Raw genomic sequence first — 24351 nt, 5'->3', positions numbered from 1 at the left:
CAACACAAAGACCTAAACAGAACTCAGGACATGGAAGAGTACTTTCTACACTATTGGAAAATTGGTGTGTCCAACTATGAAAGTTAATCACATCTTGAAAAACACTGACCATGTACAATTTTCATCATATATTTTCTTTAGTGGGAATACTAGAACATCATATTAACAACTATTTTTTGATAATATGTCAAGCATATTATAATATGCTCACACAGCTCATGGTGCCCACCTCCACCTGTCAGTGGATCATGATCTTTCTGCCTGACAGGAGGCAGCAGCTGAGGCTGGGCAGCATCACATCCAGGACCTGGATCATCAGCGCTTGCACCCCCTAGGGCTGTGTTGTCTCCCCACTGCTCTTCTGCCTCTACACCAATGACGGCACCTGAGGGAACCCTTCTGTGAAGCCCCTAAAGTATGTGGTTGACACTACAGTCATTGGTGTGATCCAGGACAGTGATGAATCCGCATACAGGCAGGAAGTAGAACAGCTGGCCCATTAGTGCAGTCAGAACCATCTGGAGCTGAAACCACTCAAGACTCCCCTCTCTTCTCCCCTCTCTCCATCCGCCTGTCTACAGTAGAGACCTTCGGGTTTCTGGGATCCACAATTGCCCAGGACGTGAAGTGGAATTCCCACATAGACTACATCTGTAAGAAGACCCAGCAGTCGTATTACCAACCGATAACCAGCAGTCATATTACCAACCAGCAGCAGGGGGCAGCAGCGGACAGGCAGAACATTTAACTTCCCGGAAACAGAGCAAAGGGACGAGCAAAACATTTTCCACCGGCTCTTTCTCTTTGTCCATCCACCTCTCAGCTGAAGCAACACCCGCAGCAATACCATGGCCAATGTTGCCGACACCAAACTATACGACATTCTCGGAGTGTCTCCATCTGCGTCTGAAAACGAACTGAAGAAGGTAATTACACAAGAGATCCCGACGAAATCACATCAGGTGTTTGTTTAAAAGGGGTGAAAATTGCTCTTGTCAGGAAATGCGTTGCTAAGCAGAGCTAGCCAACGCTAGGTGTTGCTAAAATGGCAAGCTAGCGTTACCTGGCCTGCGTATTCCTCTGCCGATGCGGCTGTAGCGTGTAATAAACATGGATTCTGGGACATCTGGTGTTTTTAATGTGAAGCTAAACCTAACCTGTTGCTTTTCTCGTCTTCAACAGTACGTCACACCGTTAATAACGTTTACCGAGAGCGTCGTTATGTTAGAGAATTAACCTAGCGGTTGACCTGTTAGCTTCATCTCAGGTGTTTGTATTGTCGGTAGCGAAGCCTGTCGAGGGCTGTGGAAAGCTGTCGTTTAGTTTGTGTGTTGCGAAGACTAGAAACTTCCGTCAGCTACTTGCGTATGACAGACACACGAAGAGTATAGCTAGTTAACATGAAATAATGACAAGAAGCGACTTGGGTGTTCCTCCTTGGATCGCGGATGTCTGTTATTTGCGTTGTCGGAGCCCATGCTACAGTAACGCTAAGCTGTTGTTAACGCTTAAATAGACTAATCTTTTATTGTCATAATTCCCGTACAAAGACGTTTGTTTTCAACCCCTATATCTGTGGAGCCAGAGCCATGTCGGTTAAAATGAGAGTTTGTTAACGCCATCTGAGCTACGCTAATGTTGAAGCCCACCTCTGCTAGCACTAGCCAGCTAGCTACATATAGCGTGGCATTTGTAACCATGTCTGTGAGCTGGTCTGGCTATAATTCCGTGGTTTGGTGTAACAGTTTTTTCCCACAGCGTGATTTATGCTTATCGACCGGGAACCATCACTTGTCACATTTGGTAACAACTGCGTCTGCGGCTACTGTTAGCAAGACATGCTAACTAGCATACGCACGTTTAGTACCTGAAGTCAACGAATAAATTGTCAGACATTTTGAAACTGCCATTTGTTAGAAGGGTAATTCCGGGTATAGTGTGCTTGTATGCCGAGAATGACGCACGCCACGTAAAAAACGGATAGTTAACAGTAGTTAAACCTTATTAGCTCCAACCTGACGCTTTTTAAAAGGCTTAGTGAGCGCAGTTAGCTACAGGTTGGGTTAACCACGTTTCCCCAAGGAAAACAATCACAGATAAAATTCTTTGACATGTGTTTGTGTAATGTAGGTGTTTGATTTTAGTACATAACACGTCTATGATCAGCATGCTATTGGCTAATTTGTTTTGTTCCTAGGCATACCGGAAACTAGCAAAAGAATACCATCCTGACAAGAATCCAAATGCTGGTGACAAGGTAAGGCCTGTGCAAATGACATCCATCCATTATTAGATCTGCTGGAGCCTATCCCAGCTCTCTTTGGGTGAAAGGCAGGGGTACACCCTGGACAGGTCACCAGTCCATCACAGGGCCACATTGAGACAAACAACCTCAGACACTCACACTCACTCCTATGGGCAATTTAGAGTCACCAGTCAACCTGACACACATGTTTTTGGACTGTGGGAGGAAACCAGAGTACCTGGAGAAAACCCACACAAGCACAGGGAGAACATGCAAACTCCACACAGAAAGGCCCCTGCTGGTTTTCAAACCAGGAACCTTCTTTCTGAGGCAACAGTGCTGTCCCTGTGCAAATCCCCTCTAGTTTAAATTTTCGACCTAAATTAGCCATTATAGGTGTGACTAATGATGGGTGGCTAATGCTGTTTCTGTCCAAGTGAACATGGGAACAAAAATAATGAGCAAAAAATATGTTGATACGTTGCCTCGAGGGGTGATTGGGAACAAAGCTTTATCACCAGCCGGTGCTTATCTTTTTTCTGAAATGTTAGTTATTGTTTTAAAAACTGTTTGTACACACATGACATGTAGTCATGTGCAAAATCAGCATCATTTGTATAATAGTATAATAAATTAGTAAGTATAGGCAAAGTGTAAAGATCAGCTAACATTAGTTACATTTGAATCCTCATTGTATATTTCTGACTGTATCTTTTCTTGTGCTCACATGCTCTTTAAAATTACTTTTCATTTTAATTTAAATTTCCCTTCGCAGTTGGGCTAAAACTTTGGTCTTAGTTTTTGCCTTCATTGAATTAGTTTTTGAGCATGCAGTTGAATTTCCTGAACCCCCACACACTATCATTACAGGCCTCCCACAGCTTCACATAATATTGCCATTAGCTTTGAATGTACCATTTCTGAAATATTAGTGGAACCATTAAAAATATAGGGTCTTCTCCATTACGTCCCATATGGCCAAGTGCCATTTTCTCAGCAGGAGTTAACATTGTTAATAGTAAATTGCAGCTTAGAGATTTAAGCCTGGAGGTGGTTTTATAAAATAGGGGAAATACTTGTGTGCTACCCAGCTCATCATTTTCAGTGCCCGTGACATGAACATTAGCTAGCCTAATATGAGCTTTTTATTGTATATGGACAAGATTTATTAATCAGTAGAGGCACTAAACACAACACAGGTCTGCCTCCTACTCATTGGTTCTTCACTCATCTGTTGCATTTTTAAAAATATATTGGGAAAGAGGCTTCAAGCAGAATGTGGGCATGTAGTACTTTGAGAGTTATGGGACATTGAGCGGCATGGCAGACATTGTTTACGTGTGGAATGACCTTTATGTAAGGATTTTGTAAGCATGTCGTGCTTGTGAATGTTGTTTCTTTTGTCTCCCCTAAAACTGAAGAGAAAGAGTGACAATCTCAATAAGCCCCGTGTCTTTCACAGAAAATTGGTTGATGGCTCTTGTTCCCGCATGAACCTTATGTGGAAAATAAATTTTTTATTACCCACTTCAGTCCTTTTGCACAGGTTTCTATTATTCCCTCTGTGTGTTGCTAGATCACCTGAAAATATGAATTGCTGTTTTGTGAGCGCCTTGTGGTTAATTTTGTTACTTTGCTGTGTGGTTCTATAGTTTTGACAAATAGTTTTTTTTTTTTTTTTTTTCTGTCCTCTGGGGGGAAAAAATAGTTTAAGGAAATCAGCTTTGCATATGAGGTGCTGACCAATCCTGAAAAGAAGGAACTGTATGATCGCTATGGTGAACAAGGCTTGCGGGAAGGAGGTGGGGGTGGCCCAGGGATGGACGACATCTTCTCCCATATCTTTGGAGGTGGACTCTTTGGCTTCATGGGTGGCCAGAGTAGTCGCTCCAGGAATGGAGGCCGCAGGAGAGGGGAGGACATGGTCCACCCACTAAAGTAAGACCAAGCATGTACACTCACATCTACAGTAGACTGCTGGAGTTAAATGCTTGTACTGTTTCATGTTCCTTCCTTTGTATTTAGAATTAGTTCAAATGTCATGTGTCACTGCCAGTATCTAAACTTCACACTTGTTTTTGCAGGGTGTCACTGGAGGACCTTTACAATGGGAAAACAACTAAACTACAACTTAGCAAGAATGTACTGTGTAGCACTTGTAATGGGTAAGTTTGTGTTGTAGTCCACATTGTCTGAAGATTCTCAGTCGTCCAGGTGATGTTATCTAGAAGCTGAGTCATGGCAACTTGACACAGCTGCTCCTCCTGTGCTGGGCCATTCTCTTGCTGAGTGGTTGTTTGGTTTCTCCAGTGTAGAGTTCTGAGCATTCTTCCCTACACTGAACTGCATGCCCCACCATCTTTTGTTTTGGTGTCTGGTCTTTTGGGTGAACTAGTTTGTGTGTTGGTAGGTCTGAAGTGAATCGGTGTGTGTGATCCTTTTAAGCCTCTCTGAAACACCAGCTACATAAGGAATGAAAAGGTTGTTCCTCTGTGGATTCCCAGTCTCTGCTTGTTCGCTTGTCTTTCTGTCTAAAGTGGATGCTGCCTTATTGAAAATAGCCATAGGTTTTTCGGGCTGTACAGGAGTGTGGATCTAACTAATCTCCCCCCTTTACATAGTTCACCTAACAAGCCTGTTCAGGCTAGGAGTTGAGTGAAACCGCTTGGGGGGATAAATCTTTTGAAGTTCCCCAACAAACTGAAGAAGCACTTGGATGCATGGTGAAACGCTTCTGCCTAACTACTAGAAGTCCAGTTGCCATCACTCAGCTAGTCCACATTGATGTGTTTTTGTTTTTTTTTCTGTTTCTAACAATAAATCTAACTTTGGGTATGTATGTGTGTGTATGCAGGCAGGGAGGCAAAACAGGAGCTGTACAAAAATGTACAACATGTAGGGGGCGCGGCATGCGCATCATGATCAGACAGCTGGCCCCAGGAATGGTCCAACAGATGCAGTCTGTGTGTACTGATTGTAATGGTGAAGGTAAAGGGCACAGTGGTCCAAGCCATCATCGGATGTTTTCTTCTGTGTTATTTTCTGTTGAATTACCTTGTTTTCTCTCTCACAGGTGAAGTTATCAGTGAGAAAGACCGTTGTAAAAAGTGTGAGGGCAAGAAAGTTGTGAAGGAGGTGAAGATTCTGGAGGTACATGTAGATAAAGGCATGAAGCATGGCCAGAAAATTACCTTTGGAGGGGAAGCTGACCAGGCACCTGGTGTTGAGCCTGGGGATATAGTCCTTGTGTTGCAGGAAAAAGAGCATGAGGTAGGTGGTCCATTCTCCCCATACTGTATCCATATTAATGCCACCCTGTCTTCTGCCTCTGCTGTCCATACTGTGTAATGACTCATGGGAGATTCTTTTTTTATTGCTTAACACAGTTTTGTTCATAGTTCATAGTTTTGTCAGTTACTAATTATTTCCTAGCTAAATAAAGATGGCCTTAATCTTCTCTTACCAGGCTACAACTTATTAGTAATGTTTTTAGAGTAAGTACCTTTTTGAGCTGCAGCTTATCTGATTGTCCCTGAGAGTGTATCCCATGTGAGCAGCACAAATGTAGAAACATCCATTTGTTGGTTTTGGTACCTCTTACATCAGATGCAGCCATGGGGCAGAGGTGTACATATACTTGTATACCTTGTACATATTCTGTGCAGTGAGTACTTCAGACTACTTTAGAAAACTGCAGTGTCAGCAGGATTGGTTACCAGTTCAATAGTTCAAGAGATTTATAGCAACTCAGATCTTTTCTAAATCCTCACTAACCAAATATTTATTATGAGTGAATATAACTCAACAGTTGTTACAGCTGCTTTGTAATCAAAGCTGAGTTCAAACAGCATATCATATTCTCTGTTTACTGTCCCAGTTTTTTTTTTTTTTTTTTTTGGCTATGCTTTGTCCCCTTTGTATTCTTTGTGGTTGGGGCTTATGTGTTTATTTATATTTCTTTTAACCAATGGCCATGCCTTAGGTTTCTGCAGACAAAAATAAGTAAGTGCTACTGGGGAAAGCATCTTCTTTTGATTTCAGATGTAATGTAACATGCTTGTAATTAACATGTAACAAGTATTTATAATGCTGTGCCTACTGCTGGTCTTTGAATGGGCTTCTAATTTGCACTACTTCACCACAGCACATAAGTGAAATGGACCCCTGTAACCTAGTGTACTGCTGCACTCAATACTTTGGACATTAAATTAGATCAGATTTAGAAGGTACGCTAAAAGTTTAAAGTTTGTTTTCATATTTGAAACCTGGTTTTTCAGGGTTAGCTTTTTTTTTTTTTGTTGGTAGAAACACATTCATGTGAGGTCAGTCACACAAAAGCACAAAAGCCCCTGTGGCAGGTCCCATTCCTTACCTGCTCTTTAAATGCTGTTCTATGGACTATTAATCTATATAAATATATTTGTTGGTGATGTGTGCTTGATAATGTGAACCTTAATACTCAATCTTGACTATAAGTTAATGACTTGAAAACAGTTATTTATATACAAGAATTAAAAAAACAAAGGGGAGGATTAACAATGTCGATTGTTGTTGTTGATTTCAATAAATAAAAAATTGGAGATGACCATGTGCCAAACACTTTTGGCATAGGGTTGCTGAGTCCCTGCAAAGATGAACTTAGTTTCACAACAGCTGAATCTCATCTGTCACAGCTTGCTGCCCCTGTCTGTCTGTTGGATATCCTCACAGATGGACATAAACTTGTGGAAGTCGGCGTACCTCGATGTTATTTTGTTAAACTGAAATGGCAGGCTGGGCTGTAGCCGTGCCCAGGGCTCTTTCTCCCTGGGGGAATCTGCCACTGCAGTCAGAAGTGAGAGAGTTGATGGTAGAAAGCAAAGTGGGTTACTACAGTCAGCTACAGCAATAGTATTAACTGTGTAGATGCTAATGGCTTGTTAAATTAATACATGGAAATAGCTATGTTTCCTATTAAAAAAACATGCTTCTCAGTAAATTGAGTTACTTTTTTTTTTTTTTAAGCCCAAATGTTGACGTCAAACCTCTGTGGAGTTGATTTGCGAAAGCGTCATCTAGTGTTTAATTAGCTTATTACATTTTCATTTTTGGTCCTTAGATTGCTGTGTATTTGATCACTGTGAAATCTGTCACTAAATCCTTTAATTTATTTAGTCTATAATTAACAAAATATGTTTAACCTTCTCTTTTATTTTACAGATGTTCAAGCGAGATGGCAATGACCTGTTCATGATCCATAAGATTGGGCTGGTAGAGGCGCTGTGCGGCTTCCAGTTTATGCTGAAACATTTAGATGGCAGACAGATTGTTGTGAAGTACCCTGCTGGCAAAGTCATTGAACCAGGTAATTGCTTTTTCTCCAGGTATTTTAATCTATTTTGCCAATCATATTTTTAAATATATTCATAATGAAACAGTAATTTCGGTGTGGAAATGATACATAAAGTCAGGGGTTTATGCCTAGACAGTAGGTGGTGGCTAGATTATAGATATGTTTATTGGCATTGGGCATATCTTGTATAGAATTATCTCACATTAAAAGTATGCCTGTCTTAAGCTGTCTATATTTAGGAAAAGTTCTGTTTTTGGGGGGAGAAAAAGTTTAGGGTGAATGTAGAGCTGAAACAGAAAAGGATGCTTTCACATTTAACACAAGGACGCACCAAACATTTCAGTAGACTTAGGCATGCACATTAGGGGAACCTGTGGAACCAACATTAAAACAGTGTTGCATTACATATGTGTAAGTACAATTTTTTTTATTTATGTAAGTACATTTTTTCTTTTTGATTTTTTTTTTTTGTTTGTTTGTTGTTTTTTTTTTGTTTGTTTTTTCACACACTGCATCTATTCCAGGCTCGGTCAGGGTGGTGCGAGGAGAGGGCATGCCACAGTACCGAAACCCCTTTGAGAAGGGAGATCTGTACGTCAAGTTCGATGTCCAGTTCCCTGACAACAACTGGATCAGTCCTGACAAGCTTGCAGTACGACACATTAATCCTTTCATTACTGTCATGTTCTGGTATTGGATTTTTACTGTAGAGATACATTGATAACTGCTGTTGAGTAAAACTAATGCCTTACTCCCCTACCCTTTATTTTGCTTGTGGTACTAACGATGCCGACAGTGGGTGTTTTGTTGGTTTTATTTGCATATAAAATCACAAAATTAACTATTGTCCCTTGGGAATACACTGAGCCTTAGTACACAACTGAAGAAAACTCTTTACTTTCTATAGTCACAAGTCAAGTAGAAGTGATCTTAAATATATTGTTTAGCGGTTGGAGGTCAGAAATGTCCTGTAGTCTTCAAGTTTCTATGTCTTGGTGGATGATACTTTATCTGAAAGCACGATTTTGCACTATTGCAGGACAAGACAGTTTTATGATGAGCTCTGTCAACTTGTCTTTTAATATTTACTGAAATTCCTGACACTAAATCAAAAATTGATTTAAAAAAAGTGACTATAGAATGAATAATTAATAATTACAGCCATATTTTGGTTTTCTTTGTGTATATTAATGAAAGCATGTACACTCACATTTCTTTCATCAAGAATACCACCACAAGGATACATTTCTGGCTAAATATAAAATATGCCAGTAATTCCATTTAAAGTCATTGATCGCTCAGACACTAGGGTAAATTTTATCACACATTTTTAGTAACACCACTTACTGCTCTGATGTTTTGATCCCACAACAGTTTGATGCCACTGTGTGGTTAGAATACAGAAGGCTCTTTGTTTATGATAAATTCTTTCTATGTGTAGGAGCTAGAGGACATGCTGCCTTCACGGTCAGAGCCACCCATCATCACCGGAGACACTGAGGAGGTCGACCTGCAGGATTACGACGTCAGCCAGAGCTCGACATCAGGTAACCGCAGAGAAGCCTACAATGACAGCTCTGACGAAGAAGGCAGCCATCACGGGCCGGGGGTGCAGTGTGCCCACCAGTAATGTCATACTTTCTCACATGCATACACACACACGACCCACATTCTGCTTGGAGAGAAAATGTATGAGTTGCAAAGTAAATAAGGAAGTAGGTAAGACTGAACTGGGTTTGTAGTTCCTCAGACACAGATCATGAATCATGGATCGTTGCACCTGGATTGTTAATTGTTAGTCACTATTTGTATGGATTTGATCTTTGCCTGAGAAACTCACACTTGGGCAACCAGACTGCACTGCACCTGAAACAGATTTAGACACTTTAAACAGCCGCCCTGGGTTGAGGTCATATAAAGTATTTAAGGTGTATCAAAAATAATGGGTGTGCCAGTGAACACCATACCCTGCAGGACCGTGATCTGGTGTTCAATTCCTCTGTCATCCTTGTCCATTCCCGCTAATGGGAAGTCCAGATCAGTCAAAGAGAGGAATGTTTCTTGTTTGCTGAGTGTGTGACTTGCATTTTGTTTTCATAGTATTTACAATAGTTAATTTAAAATCTAACCAATGTGCATACTCAGACAAAGCAGCTGAGCAATGTGACGTGCAGACCCTTGGACTTGGTGTGTTCATGGACTCATCCACTCAGCACCATTTGTAGGATTTGTTTCTGGTTTTTACAGCTTTATGTTCTTTGTAGGTTTTTACTTTTTTTCATTATTTTAATTCAAACGGAAAATTAGTTTTTGTGTATATCATTGAACTGGTCATTAGTAAGCTTCATTGGCTGCTGTATTCTCAAAGCTGTGTGATTTTTAAAAAAATGACAAGTGAAATGAAAAAAACCTATAGCCTATCTGTGCTGAGACCATGTGCATGTAAAAATATTTGGTTCCCGCACTTATCAAACATCAGTCAAGCAGCACACCTCTATTACGTTGTCAAATAAACTGTTGAAATTTCATATACTGTGTGGATTTTCTTTATTCTCATTAATAATCACAAAACTAAATGAAGCCAAGAAAATCAAAGTTGACTATTAAAGTTTTGGATCCTGACACTTTTGCAGTCACTTAAACTGATATGGATAGAACTTGGTTTGTGACAGTCAGAGCCTCGAAACATTGCACTGGAAAATAAATTAGCTGTTCCTTTCCCTTCCTTTCAGTGAGTACAGCTAATCCACAGATACTCTGCTTGAGTTGCCTACTCTTCTCATAACTGATAGATTAAAGATGTCCCAGTCATCTCATTAATTTAAATGAGATCACGCGCCATCCTCAGTGCAACCAGATCAAATGGGAAAACTTGCAGACAAACACAATGCTGTTGACGTAAGAGGAAGATAATCACTACATACCCATGACATTTGAAGGTTCTTCTTTGTATTGTGAAGTGTTTTATTACTCCTCTGGATGTTTGTTTTCACTAGTTTGAAAAGCAGTAAATATTTTTTTCTCGCCTTTAGTGGTGTCAATAAATTCTGCAGCTGTCGTGGTTTGTTTTAATTGCCCAGGTAAATTTGATAACTTTTTTTTCTCCTAATTTTCAAGTAAGATTACTGTTTGGCTGAGAGTTAAGGTTGCAACATCTAGTTTAAGCTGCAAAACTAGAACTTGATTAGATTAATTTGAGACTTCTAAATGAAAGTACAAAGTCAAGGTAAATAATGTATTCATTTACTTCAGGTGATACATTTTTGGGCTGTTATATGTTTTTCTTAGGGCTAATTAAATTTAAGTAGTAGTATATTGAAGTCTATGAGTAGGTTGTTTGCACTTTGCTGTTGATATTTTATAACATGATCTAAGGTGAACTAAGAATGAGCTAGTGAGAAATTTGTTTTGTGCTGTGAGGTTTACTACATTGTAGATAAAATAATTAAAAAATACAACAAACTGATTTAAATCTCACTTAATAAAGAATAATAAAGAACAATCAATAAAAAAAATATGGATTTTAAAATAATTCATGTATTAGAGGATTATACATTTACTTAACGCTTGATGAACATATGTTTCTTACAAAAACCTCGTTAGGTTTAAAACAGCCAGGTGTCCTGCAGGTCGACCTCCTCAGTGTCTCCGGTGATGATGGGTGGCTCTGACCGTGAGGGCAGCATGTCCTCTAGCTCCTACACATAGAAAGAATTTATCATAAACAAAGAGCCTTCTGTATTCTAACCACACAGTGGCATCAAACTGTTGTGGGATCAAAACATCAGAGCAGTAAGTGGTGTTACTAAGAATGTGTGATAAAACAGGAGCTCATAGATAGCGGTAGCACTCTTTATAAAGTCTTTTTTCAGCGAAGGTTAGCAGCGGCGCCGTGGCTTAGTTGGTTAAAGCGCCTGTCTAGTAAACAGGAGATCCTGGGTTCGAATCCCAGCGGTGCCTTTTTGCGCTATTTTCTTTAGTTTGTGTTAATCCATGCACTAGCCTTAGTTAATCTGTCGGTAGACTGTTATTAAAGGCGACTGTGACATTTTTTTTTCTTCTGGAAACTGTGGTTTACGTGAAAATGCGCTAATGTAATGCAAATGATCTGTATATTTATTTAAGTGACGAAGATGTGCGGTACACCAATCTGACCTCATGAGGGCGGCAGTGAAACTATTTATCGGACCCAGAAGTCGTCAGTACAATAGAGAGAATGGAGACAATTCAGAAAGCAACAGTATCTGAGATATACTTTCAATAAAACACCTCTCTGGTGTCATTTATATTTACGGGTTTCTATTCAACTCTTTGTTACATCCAATTCTAGTGTGTGAAAGAAAGAAGACCTACAAACAAACAATAATATAGACCACTTTGTTTTATTAGGAGCGACAAGCTGAACAGTCACCATCAGAGCGGAAGTTAGACATGTGTCTTCAGAATAAGACCTGCAGTACTCGGTATTTTTGATCTTAAAAACCACCGTACTCCATAGCTTTAGAGACAAAGTGACGCATATCTTGGGATTAAGCTTTTAAGCTTGCCTTTTTAAACATTTTTGCCGCCGTTAGTGCTAGCGTTTGTCCATGTCATATAGTTAATGTAGGTCCCAGATGGACCTACCTATATCTTGGTATTTTCCTAGCGATTTGTTGCGTTTTTTATTCAAAAAATAACCCAGGTATATGTATGAATACAGTGTATCTTTAACATATTTGCTGTTTTGCTCGAAATGCTACAAGTGAACGACCGGCTATGGCTTTTATTTTGGAGGCGATAGCCGGAAATGGTGTGGTTTGCTGCAGGGAGCCTTGTGTGTTGGCTGTAGCTGCAATGCCTTTTCACAGTGAGAACCTTTCGGTGTGTACGGCGTGTCTGAGTTGAAAACAGATGCGGGAGCGTCGCTGGAGGACACAGATGCCAAACGATCAGTGGAAATCGTGTCCGAGATAATAAAGTCCCCGCCGGACCATGGGACTGACGGAGCTGCTGCTGGGACTGCTGTGGTTCCGCTCTGCTGTGCTGTGTGCAGGTGAGACACAACAATACATCTACGCTGCTCTGATAATTAAATGGAGATATATGTACACCTCTGCTTATAGATCTGTGTCACTGCTAATGAAAAGGTGACGGTATGAAAGCGATGCGCAATATCCAGGGAAATTCAATGAGCCGATGTTTTATTTCTTCTGATCCTGTAGTTTTGAAAAGCCCCTGATATCTTCAGCACATAACTGAGACCTCCTGAAGGCGATGTTCACACCCGGAGAGTAGTGGGTGTTATTTTGCTCGCTGCTGTCTGTGCCACGCTGATAAAGTGATACGGTGGGTGAGCAAAACGTGTTTTCATTGTTGTGATCGGATGGAGTGAGAAGATGAGGCTATCATTTTGCAGAAAGCTGCGGGGGTATTGATCTGTGGTGGCTAAATGATCAGGGGCTAGTGTGGAAACATGGATGCTTTTTCACGAATGTGATGCCGCTATCAGCATTACATCACTGCTTCTCTGCAGGCAGGCAGCCCCGCGCTCCCTCCTCCCTCCTCCCATCTCTTTATTATCATATGCTGCTCTTTAATGGCACTGACACAAAGAAGGCTGTCAACCCATCCTCCAGGTCACATTCTCATAGGTTTTAAGATGTGTGTGTGTGTGTGTGAGGGTGTGTGTGTGTGTGTGTGTGTGTGTGTGTGTGAGTGTGAGTCGGGGTTTTTTTCTAGAGAACAAGCAGCTTTTACACACCCCGTTTAGCACACACTGTCTCAAACACGTCAGGACTTGTTTGACCAAGCACTTTTTACACAAAGTACAGGTCGAATTCACACACACTAAGAAAGCAGACACCCTGAAGTTTATTACAGAGACTCCCAGTATCTGTGTAATTGATGATTTCTTTAGACACACTTTAAGAGCTGAAGTGGAGTCATTTTCTTTAATTTTGTTTTTAGATGAACAACATGAATGAATCATTACAGTCCTTGTCAATGTAGTTCAGAAAAGTTAAGGTAATTTTTACTGTCATGGAGGAACGTACTCAGTTTCAGTGTAAATACAGTTTAGAGGTTCTGCTATTTACTGTTTTTTTTAGTTTGTTTCTTCATATCTCTACTCTACTGCATTACTTAACATTTGACCTAAAAACATGACTTTATTAACGCAGTGGCATACATCAGCGTCTTCTTTCTAGTAAAAATCCTTTGACTGTTTTTGATTCACTTGGGGGCAGCTGAACTCACTGCTTTAGGTTTATGACCATATTTGCAACGTGTCTTGAAAGCTCAACATGTTGCGTATAGCTGCAGTGGATTCTGGAGGCTGCTGTGGGCTGAGGAACTTGTGCAGTAAGTGTTTCTGTTGATCTGATTTGAAACATTTGGACACGCCTGCGGTAAGAGAGTAGAACGAGTAGAAATGTCTGGCACAACTTTACCCACGGCCAAAGTGCACGGAGAAGGAAAAACAACCTGAACAGGGCAAAACTCCAGCAACAGTTGTAGTTTAGATGTTATTTTTAGACCATTTGTTTCAGCTTGTGCCTTCTGCCTGGGTCAGTGGGAAACACAGAACATTTAAATATAATTGGTGTGAGACAAAAAACAACAAATGGCAACCAGTCATATGTACACACACAACAGCCAGTAAAGTACACACACAAAAATGGATTACTGCAGTAAATCAGGTCAAAGTTAAAATAATTGCATTTGTGCATAGGCTGCAGGAAAAAAAAAAATCCAGCAGTTCACACAACCCAAGCTCTCATGGTGCATGTAAACAAGGTCAGTGATCAACATTTAGCTGGCACAGATTAGTCCAACCTGACCATATATAGTCATTTCAATTGAATTGAATACATCAACTTTAGCAGAAACAATCACAACTCTGATTAAAAACTCACATAATCACTGCAGCAAAATGTGATGCTGTACAGGCTTTACATTGCGTGGTCCAGTGTGGTGTATGTGAGTGTTTAGCCGGCCATGTCCAGGCAGTCGATATCTATCCCTGCGCTCTAAATGATTCCTCTCCCTGCCCACTGATTCACTCTGCTGACTTCAGTGATTCATCAAGAAAGCTTGAAACAAACACACACACTCAGCAGAACCGAGCAGACTCTCTGTGTTGATGTTCGACTAATGTTCTGTATCTGTGGTTCTGCTTAATTAAGAGGTTTGTTAGATAGGTTCCACTTGCATGTGTTTCATTCCTACAGTGGCATTTAGCCATAATGAGATGATTAAACACTAAACATATTGCTCTATATCCATGTTCTCAGCAGAAGAAAGACAATAAAATCCCTTCGTTTGTGTTGTTTACATCACAGTTTAAGGCCATCTCTCTGTTGGTAATCTAAACCTTCATCCTGATGGATTTCAGTAGGATTCAATAGGATTCATAGCCTTTACATGACATAGAGGTTTGTGTCTTATTCCCAGTGCTCTACTTGGCTGCCTCACACTGTGTGTTGTTCCCTGGAGCAATGTTGCGATGGCAGCAAGCGATGCTGTTGCCTTGGCTGCTAGTTTGACCTGCTGCTGCTTCTGTTTTAGCCCCCTTGTGACTGTTTTAGCTCCCCTAAATTGTGCAAAGGTCATTTGTCTTGTTGAGGCACCGTTTTGCAGTTTTTGCACTAATCAAAAAGTGAGAATCCCATAAAACATTACATGTTTATTTGTAGAATGCAACAGAAATGTGGCCTTTAATGCGTTACTCTTCCTGCTATTGGTATGCTAAGGCCATGACAAATTCTGCACTAAAGTTTGAGTGAAGGAACCAGCCAGGCTGATTAAGTAAGTGGTGTGTGAGTGTGTAGTGTTCTGGCAACAGCAGTATGGACCCTGCTGAGCATGCATAATTCTTAGTTTGTCATGAATAAAAGAACAGATGGTAAGTAGTGAAGTTTCTCCCTTTAGACTTTAAGATGACAACGATTCTTTACAGTTACAAAACTTAAGAGAAATGTCGAAGGTTTACAGATGAGATTTGCAAAGTCTGGTGATGTTCTGCTTAACTAAAGTGTTATTTAACTTATTCATATCTGTCGAAGAGCTCCATTGTTGTCAAAAACATAGTGAGACACATGGACGTGTTTTTCTTATCACTGTGGTTTATTTCAACACCATCGTACTGTCGGAAATAGCAAATGTCTTTTAATCCACAAAAAAAGACAGAGCAGTGTAAAATTGTAGTACATCATGCAGGTCAGTGTTTTTGATGGTGATGTAAGCATCTGCAGATGAATTGCTAAGACCAACCTCACTAATGTGTGTTCCCATCTTCCCGTGCCTCTCTGTCATCCAGCAGGCTGCGGTGGGCGGGTGGAGGTGCATACAGAGCGGAGGGGTGTGATCTACAGTCCATCCTGGCCTTTAAACTACCCTGCTGGAGTCAACTGCAGCTGGCATATCCAGGGAGGTCAGGGAGAGGTCATTACCATCAGGTAGAATCACCAGCCTCACAAACACACACATACACAGAACATTATTGTTGAGTAATCACCTGATCACACTTTGCTCTAGTTTCCGTAACTTTGACTTGGCGGAGTCAGGAAACTGTTTGGGAGACTGGCTCCTGCTGACTCCTTCTTGGAATGGGGAATCTAAGCTGTGTGGCTCCGTGCTGCCTCCACCCTTCATCTCCACCAGGGGGAGTGTTTGGCTCTATTTCCACTCCCAGGCCAACAGTTCTGGGCAAGCCCAGGGCTTTCGTCTCTCTTACATCAGAGGTAAACAGGATGAGGGAAAATATTGAGGCTATGTTTTGTCCAATTCTTAACCTGAATGAATACAAATTTGTTGTTTTATAAGGTGTAAAATATAAATTATTTGAAACCTAAAATGTAAACTTGTCAGTAACAACTTAAAAAAATGACCAGATCTTTGAGTGTTGTGGCCTTTAATGGCATACTGAATTCTAATACTTCTTAGTCCCTCTGGCTTATTATAGCAGTATTTTTGTTGCTGTTGTGTTACCTAGAAATATCATAGTTGTAGGTCACCCTGAAGCCCCTGCCTTCCACCTGAAAGGGAGCCAGGATGGGCTCCAGCAGATCCCCCATGAGAGTAGACAGCTTTAGGTCTTAGTTCCCCTTATGGTGGTTGCTCAAATCCCTTGTCAGAATGTAACAGAATATGAGTTAGGTTTGGTCCATTATGAAATCACAAAGATCCATGCTGCAGTTTGGAGCATATCAACTCTATTAGTCTATTAGACCTCTGCCCTGAGAGCAAGCACTCGTGGCCACAGGGTGTTACGGGTGGCTCAGCTGTATTATTAGACACATAGTTGTAATGTTCTTTTCTTCAGTACATGAACACATTTATGCTGTCAGTCGTGTATGGGCCAACAAATTACAAATAAGGGCCACTGTTTCAGGATGTATAGTAATTCAGACAGAGTGTTAAAATAACAAGAGGGGTTGAGAAACCGGATTGTGCAGAAAAAACAAAAAGCCATTAGGTAGTCGTTGGCCTTACAGGATATCCAAATGATTTTTTGGAGTAATTTCTTGTTCAAGGCATTTGCATCTGCTTTATTAGGAATGTACAAAATCCTGGTTCTGATTGTCTGGGATATGGGTTTGTTTAAGTAACTGTGTGTATGTTTGGGGGAGACATCACAAAAGACTAATCATAATGTGTGTAATAGCTGTGTGTGGTCTAGAAGTGAAAATACATTGAGTTGGTTCACTCAGCTAAATGCTAACATGTCAGTGTGTGTTATGTTAGAATCTTTCTCTTGAGTTTTAGTTTCTCTCTTCTGTAGGACACCTGGGTCAGAGCAGCTGTCAGCCAGATGAGTTTCTGTGTGGGAATGGAAAGTGTCTTCCTCGCTCCTGGAAGTGCAACGGCCAGGATGAATGCGGTGATGCCACCGACGAACGCAGCTGCTCTCCTCCTCCCACTGAGGCCCAGCACAGCCTCTGCCCCTTTGGCTCCCTGCCGTGCACTGAGGCCCAGTCCACCCGCTGTCTGCCCGCTGCTCTGCGCTGCAATGGCGCCAGGGACTGTCCTGATGGCACTGATGAGCTTGGCTGTCCCGACACCACCTGTGGCAAACGTCTGGGGAACTTCTATGGCTCCTTTGCATCCCCAGATTTTTTCCGGTCTAACAGGAGTGGTGTAACAGAACTCAGGTGTTCCTGGTTGCTGGACACTCAGGACCCCAAGCCCATCGTGCTGCAGCTGGACCTGCAGCTTGGGCCCAGAGACTCGCTGCATGTTTATGATGGCCCGCTGCAGCGTGCAGAGCATCTCTTACAGGCGTTGTCATATCATAACAACAGGCGCCCGGCCCTGCTGGAGTCAAGCCGGGGACAGATGAGTGTATTGTACACTGCTCAGCCTCACAGCCCTGGCCATGGTTTCAATGCCACATACCAGGTATTGCAATTTAAGAATGCTGTTTTTCCAAAGAAATAAAATCATTAATTTATTTCAGTCTATCATCCATCTGTCAATAGTAAAAAGTTTAATGGTTTTTTTTCCATCTGTCTTGAAGGAGTCCACACTTTTCCCAGTAGTCTATTTGATAGAGACAGCAGCTATTCTATTGATCCAGAGAACACAATTAACGAACCAGAATACAAATCGCCCTTTCAGCATTTAAACAGTGACAGTGATTATTCCTCCACCCTCCCAGGTCAAAGGTTACTGTTTTCCTGGCGAGCATCCCTGTGGCAGCGATCAGGGCTGCTATTCTGAACGCCAGCGCTGCGACGGCTACTGGCATTGCCCCTCTGGCCGTGACGAGGAAGCCTGCCCTATGTGCCCAGATGGGGAGTTCCCCTGTGAGGGTGGTACTGGAGTGTGCTACACACTCGCTGAGCGATGTAACAACCAGAAGAGGTGCCCAGATGGGTCTGATGAAAAGAACTGCTATGACTGCCAACCTGGAAACTTCCACTGTGGGACTAACCTGTGTATCTTTGAGACCTGGCGATGTGATGGCCAGGAGGACTGCTTAGACGGGAGCGATGAAAAGGACTGCCTGGCAGCCGTGCCCAGGAAAGTGATAACTGCAGCCCTGATCGGCAGTCTGGTTTGTAGTCTCCTGCTGGTCATTGCCCTCGGCTGTGCCCTCAAACTTCACTCACTCAGAAGCAGAGAATACAGGTGGGGCCCTCTCCTTCTTTAGTCAGCATGTGTTACTGCTTTTATTTGTTTTTTTTCCCTTTCGATTTAGTCAGCACTTAGTTTGAATTAAACTACTAGAGAAAGCGTTTCCTCCACACTTGACCTCTGAATTGAATGAGAAAGTGTGTCCAAACTTTTAACTGGTAGTTTGTCTGTCTCAGAGTAACACACTTAGAAAGTGTCATGATCTAGTTTGAGTGAAAGATGTGAAACCGTATCTTATAGATGGTGTTGATGACACAGATGCTACAAACTCTGAATTGTCTTTAGTCAGATCAGCTGTGGCTCAGGATCTAGAGCGGCTTGTCCATTAACTGAAGATTATTGGTTTTATTCCCTGGCTCCTCCAGGGCAAGAGGCTGAGCCCCAAGTTGCTCCTGGTGGCTCTTCCATTGGTGTGTGTGACTGCAATAATAGTGTAAAATGCTTTTAGTGCATTGGAGTGTAGAAAAGAATATAACACTATTTAACATTTTTCAAACCTTCAAAAAACTACTGACACTTCCATTCTTTCTTCTCATGCTCAATATCCTACTGTCCTGCTCTCTGGCTTCTCTCCTTTTTGTCTGTCCTGCCCTGTAGAGCATTTGAGACACAGATGACTCGTATGGAGGCAGAGTTTGTTCAGAGGGAGGCTCCTCCCTCTTATGGTCAGCTGATCGCCCAGGGTCTCATCCCTCCTGTGGAGGATTTCCCAGTATACAACCCCACCCAGGTAACGCATAACACATAATTATACACTGTGGAGCATCATTGAAATGCAGCAGCTGATCCGGACAGTTTCTTTATGAGATGAATTTGTATTTCAGGAAACAGTGTCACACCTCGATGTAAATATGAAGCTATAGCAGTCAGTTAGTCTGGTTTAGTGCTTCAATGGCAAACTCTGCTGGCTCTAGCTTCAGGGAAGTCACTGCACCCATAAATAAATCAGATGTAATGTGGAAGTAGTGAGTGTGTAGAGAGCTTAGGGGTTACCTTTGGAAAGCTCCAGTTTCTCTACATCTTCATGCTGAGCTACGTTAACCACATGTGTATTGCTTTAAGCATTTAGTGAGGTTGAACTCACATTTACACGGCTGCTAGCTTTGCACCTGGACAGAAATAGGTCTGTTGGGGGCCACTTTTTCAGGTAAAATGTATATTAGTAGAAACAGAATTATAAGTTTTCTGTTTCTGCCCTGCCCCACCTCCAGGCGTCTGTGTTACAGAACCTGCGCTTGGCGATGCACAGACAGATCAGACGTCACTCATCACGGCGTTCAACCTCCTCTACTGCCCGACGACGTCTCGGGCATCTGTGGAATCGTCTATTCAGAAGCAGAGGAAGATCCAGGGGCCTCGCCCCTCTGCTGGATCCCCCCGGAGCCACACAGATCACACTGGGGCTCCACAGCTACCGAACGGTGGGAGAACAGGGGCTTCAGGCCAGGGCCAGGGATCAGCTGGGGGATGAGGTTGATGTAGTGGGTATGCCTGGCTCATGCTGCTCAGCCACCTTGGACCTGCAGCCCTGCATGCCTGAAAGCCCTGCATCACCTCTATCCTACCAGTCTGTGGACAGTCCAGAAGAGGAGGAGCTGTCACCTGTCAGCAGGGAAAGCACCAGGGCTCCACCATCGGAGCCTCCCACCCCTGAACATAGTGACTCTTCAGCCCCAAGCAGACTTCCTCTCACAGCTCCAGAAGCGTCTCTACCCCTGTGTCATCCCCGCAAGAAAATGATTCTGGAGCTTGCAGTTAACCTGACAGGTATTTCCTTGAGACGATACTCTCCTCTAGGGCCCTTGTCCCCTGTCTCGCCCCCTGTATTTCCCACCAGCTCCCAGACACCAACAACCCTGCTTCACCCTCAGGGTGCAGAGGTGGCTTCATCCATGGAGCCCTTGTCATTTTCTGTGGAAGCAGAGGACAGTGACAGCAACTTTACTGTGGAAGTGCCAGTTAGGGAAAGAAAAAGCAGGGATGAGAGAAGGAAGGAGAGCAGAAGCAGGTTTTACAGGTTCAACAGGACCCTCAGTGATGAGGGAGGAGATTCAGGGAGGGAGACAACGCCATGCTGAAGAGTTTAGGAAAATATTCTCCATCACCTCACTCTGTGTCGGCAATATCTGCTCTGCTAAAGTGTCCTTGAAATGTGTTCCCACCACATCCAGAAGTCAGACCTTAGCCCACCGCATGGACGAGATACAGTACCAGACTTTGAATGGATCTGCATATGCACAAAATCATCCACATGCAGACTTTTCCTTAGTGAGATTATTAAAACCAGCATTAGTAGTGCTTATGGTCTGTGTTACAAAGTTCTGTGAAACTCATACAGGAGCTTAATGTTGACTTCCACAATTAAATGCAATGAGACTTCCCTGTTTAACCTGTTCATCATCAGTAGCCTGTTCCTGAAAATCAAACTTAATTCTGTCCATCAGTACCAATAATATATTGGCAACATGCTTTTATATCGCCAAAGCAGCCTTTATGCCATTACCCAGAGCCATTATGCACCGCTGTACTGTGAACCGTAAAAGCCTATTTTATGATCACACATGATCGTTATATATGATCTTTAGATTAGTGATCCTCTATTCATGGTCTTATTCATGGTCGGCTGTCACATTAACAGATAATAGTTCATATTTTTTTATTATTGTCATCAAATCAGATGAAAAGGCCAAAACTAACAATGCATTTGTCAATTTTTCAGTACTTGTTGACTTAACCAGCTTTTGTATAAGGCTAAATGATTTTCTAATACAGCAGTAGTTTTCCAAAAACTTAACTCATGCACGGGTACATTGTGCATTTGTTGGGAACCGTTTTCCGTTATGTGCACTGGTGCAATAGTGGGTATAGTCTGTAGGATTGTGTATGTAAAATTGAATCAAATAGTTTTACATTGACCAAGTTTGTCATGTTCAGTAGTCCTATTGGTCAGGGGAATAAGGTAAATAAGAAGCAGTACTTGCTATTAGGATTAACTGTTGATTTTAGTCTTTTCATTGGGATTTTTTGACAATAAGACAAATGCAGAAGATCACCAGACTTTCCTTTTAAACACATTATATGAAAGTGATATCATGCTTCTCATCTAAGAGCAAAAAAGATTATTTTCCTAAAAACACATATTGAATCAGGCAGTGGTTCAGTTATGCCAAACCTTTGTCAGTATTTATTGACTATGTATCCTCAATGTTATTCTTCAATAATACCATCCACTTTTAGCAAACATAGAAAAGTTCAATATGTTTTGGATCTGGTATGAAATTGATTTTTCAATTCAACATTTTTAACTTTTAATAAGCCACATGTGAACCAAGACTGTACCAAGTACGAGACCTCCTTAAATCAAGCCCAGTCTGACTGTGTCTGCTCTGATTTTTATTCAGTGCAGTGAAGATTTTATGTCAGTGTCCACGAAATGTTTAGGAAAAGAAACTTAACTTTACAACACTGATTGGTTTTTTTTTTTTTAGTCCTTTCCAGCCCAGCAGTACCTCTGCAGTACTGCTGACTGTACAGTGGTCCCTGCACACATCTGGACTGCTAGTTTTTTTTTTTTCTTCTGTGGCTGTGGCTGTGGAATTTTCTATGAACGTTAAAGCAGAGACCTCTATTTTTCAGTCTTCACTGGAAACCTATTTTAGATTTCTCTTTCTGCCTTGACAAGCAATGAACTTGATTATACCTGGTCACCTCGAGTGTCTGAAGGTTTTTGTCTGCTCAAGGTATAACACTGGTAACCTTTTGCTAATCCCTGTTGGCCTTATGAAGAATGTATGCATTTGGGTTTTCTAGAAATCAGTTCATTTCTCCCTGACAACCACTGTAAGCAGGGAGAGCATGAGATATGACCAGACTGATGTTTTTGCAGCAGTGTCAGGTTTCTCTACTCAATATATTGTTTTTCCTGCTGTTTGTCTTTTAAGCACTGAATGTGCCATCCTACTGTTGTGTGCTTTCTTAGTTCTGTTCTAACGCTGCTACATTATGTGCCATTAGAGATGTGTCCGTGCCCCCTGTGTGATCACCTGTTCTGATTCCTTTTCCTTTCCTTGAGGTGTGAAGAAATACAAATCACTTTACTTGTTCCTAGTTTTACACTTTCAGTGCTCTTTTTTTTCTTCTTTGGTATTAATTTGTCTTAAAGTGGAAAGTTAGATGCCGTTTGGAAAAAAAAAATCATATCTGCACAAAGTATGTCTTTACAGAACTTAGCGTTGTCATGTCACATTAGAAATGCTCTGTCATTGTAATGATCATGCTCAGTTTCATGAATTACAGCTCTGGTTTACATGTTTGAAGAGATTAGATTTAACTGTGTCTGAACACAGTGTTTTTATGTTAAATGTGTGTGGTTCAATTCACTGCTATACACTGATTGCCAGGAGTGTTGTCTCTGGGATTATTGTTGTATTGGACTTAGGGAAAAGGAAATGTTTCTCGCAGTGACCTTAATTAAGTGTATATTTATAGGCTTATTTAATTTTATTTATTTATTGTGTATATAAGAAGTGCAGATGTAGCTAGGTGATTATCTGTCAGTTCTGAACATGTTTCCACACAGGCAAATATACGGGATCTACTCAACCATTTCCTCTTCTTCTTGCTATTTAACTTTGAAGCTTTTTTCCCCATCAAAGGCTGGACACATACTGTGGTTGTGTAATGCATTTCACTTATTTTGAGACATTTGCATATGTTGCACTGAAAGAAGAATGGCATCATGTCATTACAGGGGTTTGCTTTTTAAATCCCTGTAATGACACATAGCAGATATCTGTTTTTTGGCTATTGTTTTTTTTCTGTGCCTGCAATTAATAAACTTTGAGCTGGTGATATTTTATTTTTATTAGTGTACAAAATATAGAATTCTGACAAAATAACTACAAATCACAATGGTGGCCATTTTATCTCTACCTGCAGTAATTTGTCTCTTTGCAGTTGTTTCGTCTTTGTGTGTGTTTTGACTCTTTGTGGTCATTTTGCATTTCATTCCTGAAGTAATACTGGTAGTGTAGTGTATCTGCAGTATTTGGTAATGTGTGGTTGTTATGTGGCCACTCCGCATTGGTTTGTGGTTTTTTAGTGTTCCTCTTTGTAGTTATTGATTGAATTTGTCATTTTGCCTGTTTTTCTAGTAGTTTGTCTCTTTTGTCTTTTCAGGTCATTTGACTGACTTTTCAACACAAATTGTTGAAATGCCTCAAATGAAGACTGAGGGTCAGGGGACCCCCTAACCACGAACAAACTGTGCAGAAAGTAAAGTGGTCTGAATTGCAGTGGCATATAGGGACAAAGCACATAGAAAAAGTGAAAACAGACATGAAGGAAAAGCTGTTGGACAGTTAGCTTTTAGGGCACTTTATAGTGGATAGACACTCAGCATTCTGACACCACTACAGAACAGCAAACATTCTGGACACCATAAAGCCAGCTAGAAAGTCTGATGGCAATGCAGAGGTATCCACATTACCATTTGTCCCAATGAAATGTTCAGGTTTTATTCTGCAATCTCCCCACTAGATGCTGCTAAATATTACACCATTAAGTGTTTACTGGTATATGTGCATTGTCCCTAAGGACAGGCTTATTGTTCATGGCTGTATTGCTATGCTATCGTTTGCTAACTAGCACCCACAGA

At 41.4% G+C, this 24351-nt stretch overlaps 2 protein-coding genes and 1 non-coding gene across 5 annotated transcripts; all 3 read left to right on the top strand.

Moving 5' to 3' along the window:
* The first annotated feature begins 771 nt into the window (after positions 1 to 771).
* Positions 772 to 10105, top strand: dnaja2a (DnaJ heat shock protein family (Hsp40) member A2a). The gene is made up of 9 exons (XM_026294060.1): positions 772 to 926; positions 2198 to 2257; positions 3954 to 4183; positions 4330 to 4410; positions 5100 to 5233; positions 5319 to 5515; positions 7445 to 7589; positions 8102 to 8229; positions 9019 to 10105. Exons 1-9 carry the CDS (start codon positions 849 to 851, stop codon positions 9205 to 9207), a joined length of 1242 nt encoding a protein of 413 aa, XP_026149845.1. The 5' UTR covers positions 772 to 848; the 3' UTR covers positions 9208 to 10105.
* A 1358-nt stretch (positions 10106 to 11463) lies between these two features.
* Positions 11464 to 11537, top strand: trnat-agu (transfer RNA threonine (anticodon AGU)). The gene has a single exon. It is a non-coding gene; the product is annotated as a tRNA-Thr (tRNA).
* An 870-nt stretch (positions 11538 to 12407) lies between these two features.
* lrp3 (low density lipoprotein receptor-related protein 3) lies at positions 12408 to 24060 on the top strand. 3 transcript variants are annotated; one of them, XM_026292957.1, is made up of 8 exons: positions 12408 to 12612; positions 15877 to 16015; positions 16095 to 16300; positions 17341 to 17957; positions 18217 to 18689; positions 19293 to 19425; positions 19907 to 20462; positions 23874 to 24060. In XM_026292957.1, exons 1-8 carry the CDS (start codon positions 12552 to 12554, stop codon positions 23945 to 23947), a joined length of 2259 nt encoding a protein of 752 aa, XP_026148742.1. In that variant the 5' UTR covers positions 12408 to 12551; the 3' UTR covers positions 23948 to 24060. The 3 variants fall into 3 exon arrangements, with proteins under 3 accessions (XP_026148742.1, XP_026148740.1, XP_026148739.1); XM_026292955.1 differs by lacking the exon at positions 23874 to 24060 and having other exon boundaries at positions 15880 to 16015; positions 19907 to 23531; XM_026292954.1 differs by lacking the exon at positions 23874 to 24060 and having other exon boundaries at positions 19907 to 23531.
* Positions 24061 to 24351: the final 291 nt, after the last annotated feature.

The sequence above is a fragment of the Mastacembelus armatus genome, chromosome 3 (genome assembly GCF_900324485.2).
Source record: "Mastacembelus armatus chromosome 3, fMasArm1.2, whole genome shotgun sequence".
NCBI classification, from domain to species: Eukaryota; Metazoa; Chordata; class Actinopteri; order Synbranchiformes; family Mastacembelidae; genus Mastacembelus; species Mastacembelus armatus.
The sequence above is the reverse complement of the archived record's forward strand: the minus strand, read 5'-3'. Positions and strand labels throughout refer to the sequence as shown.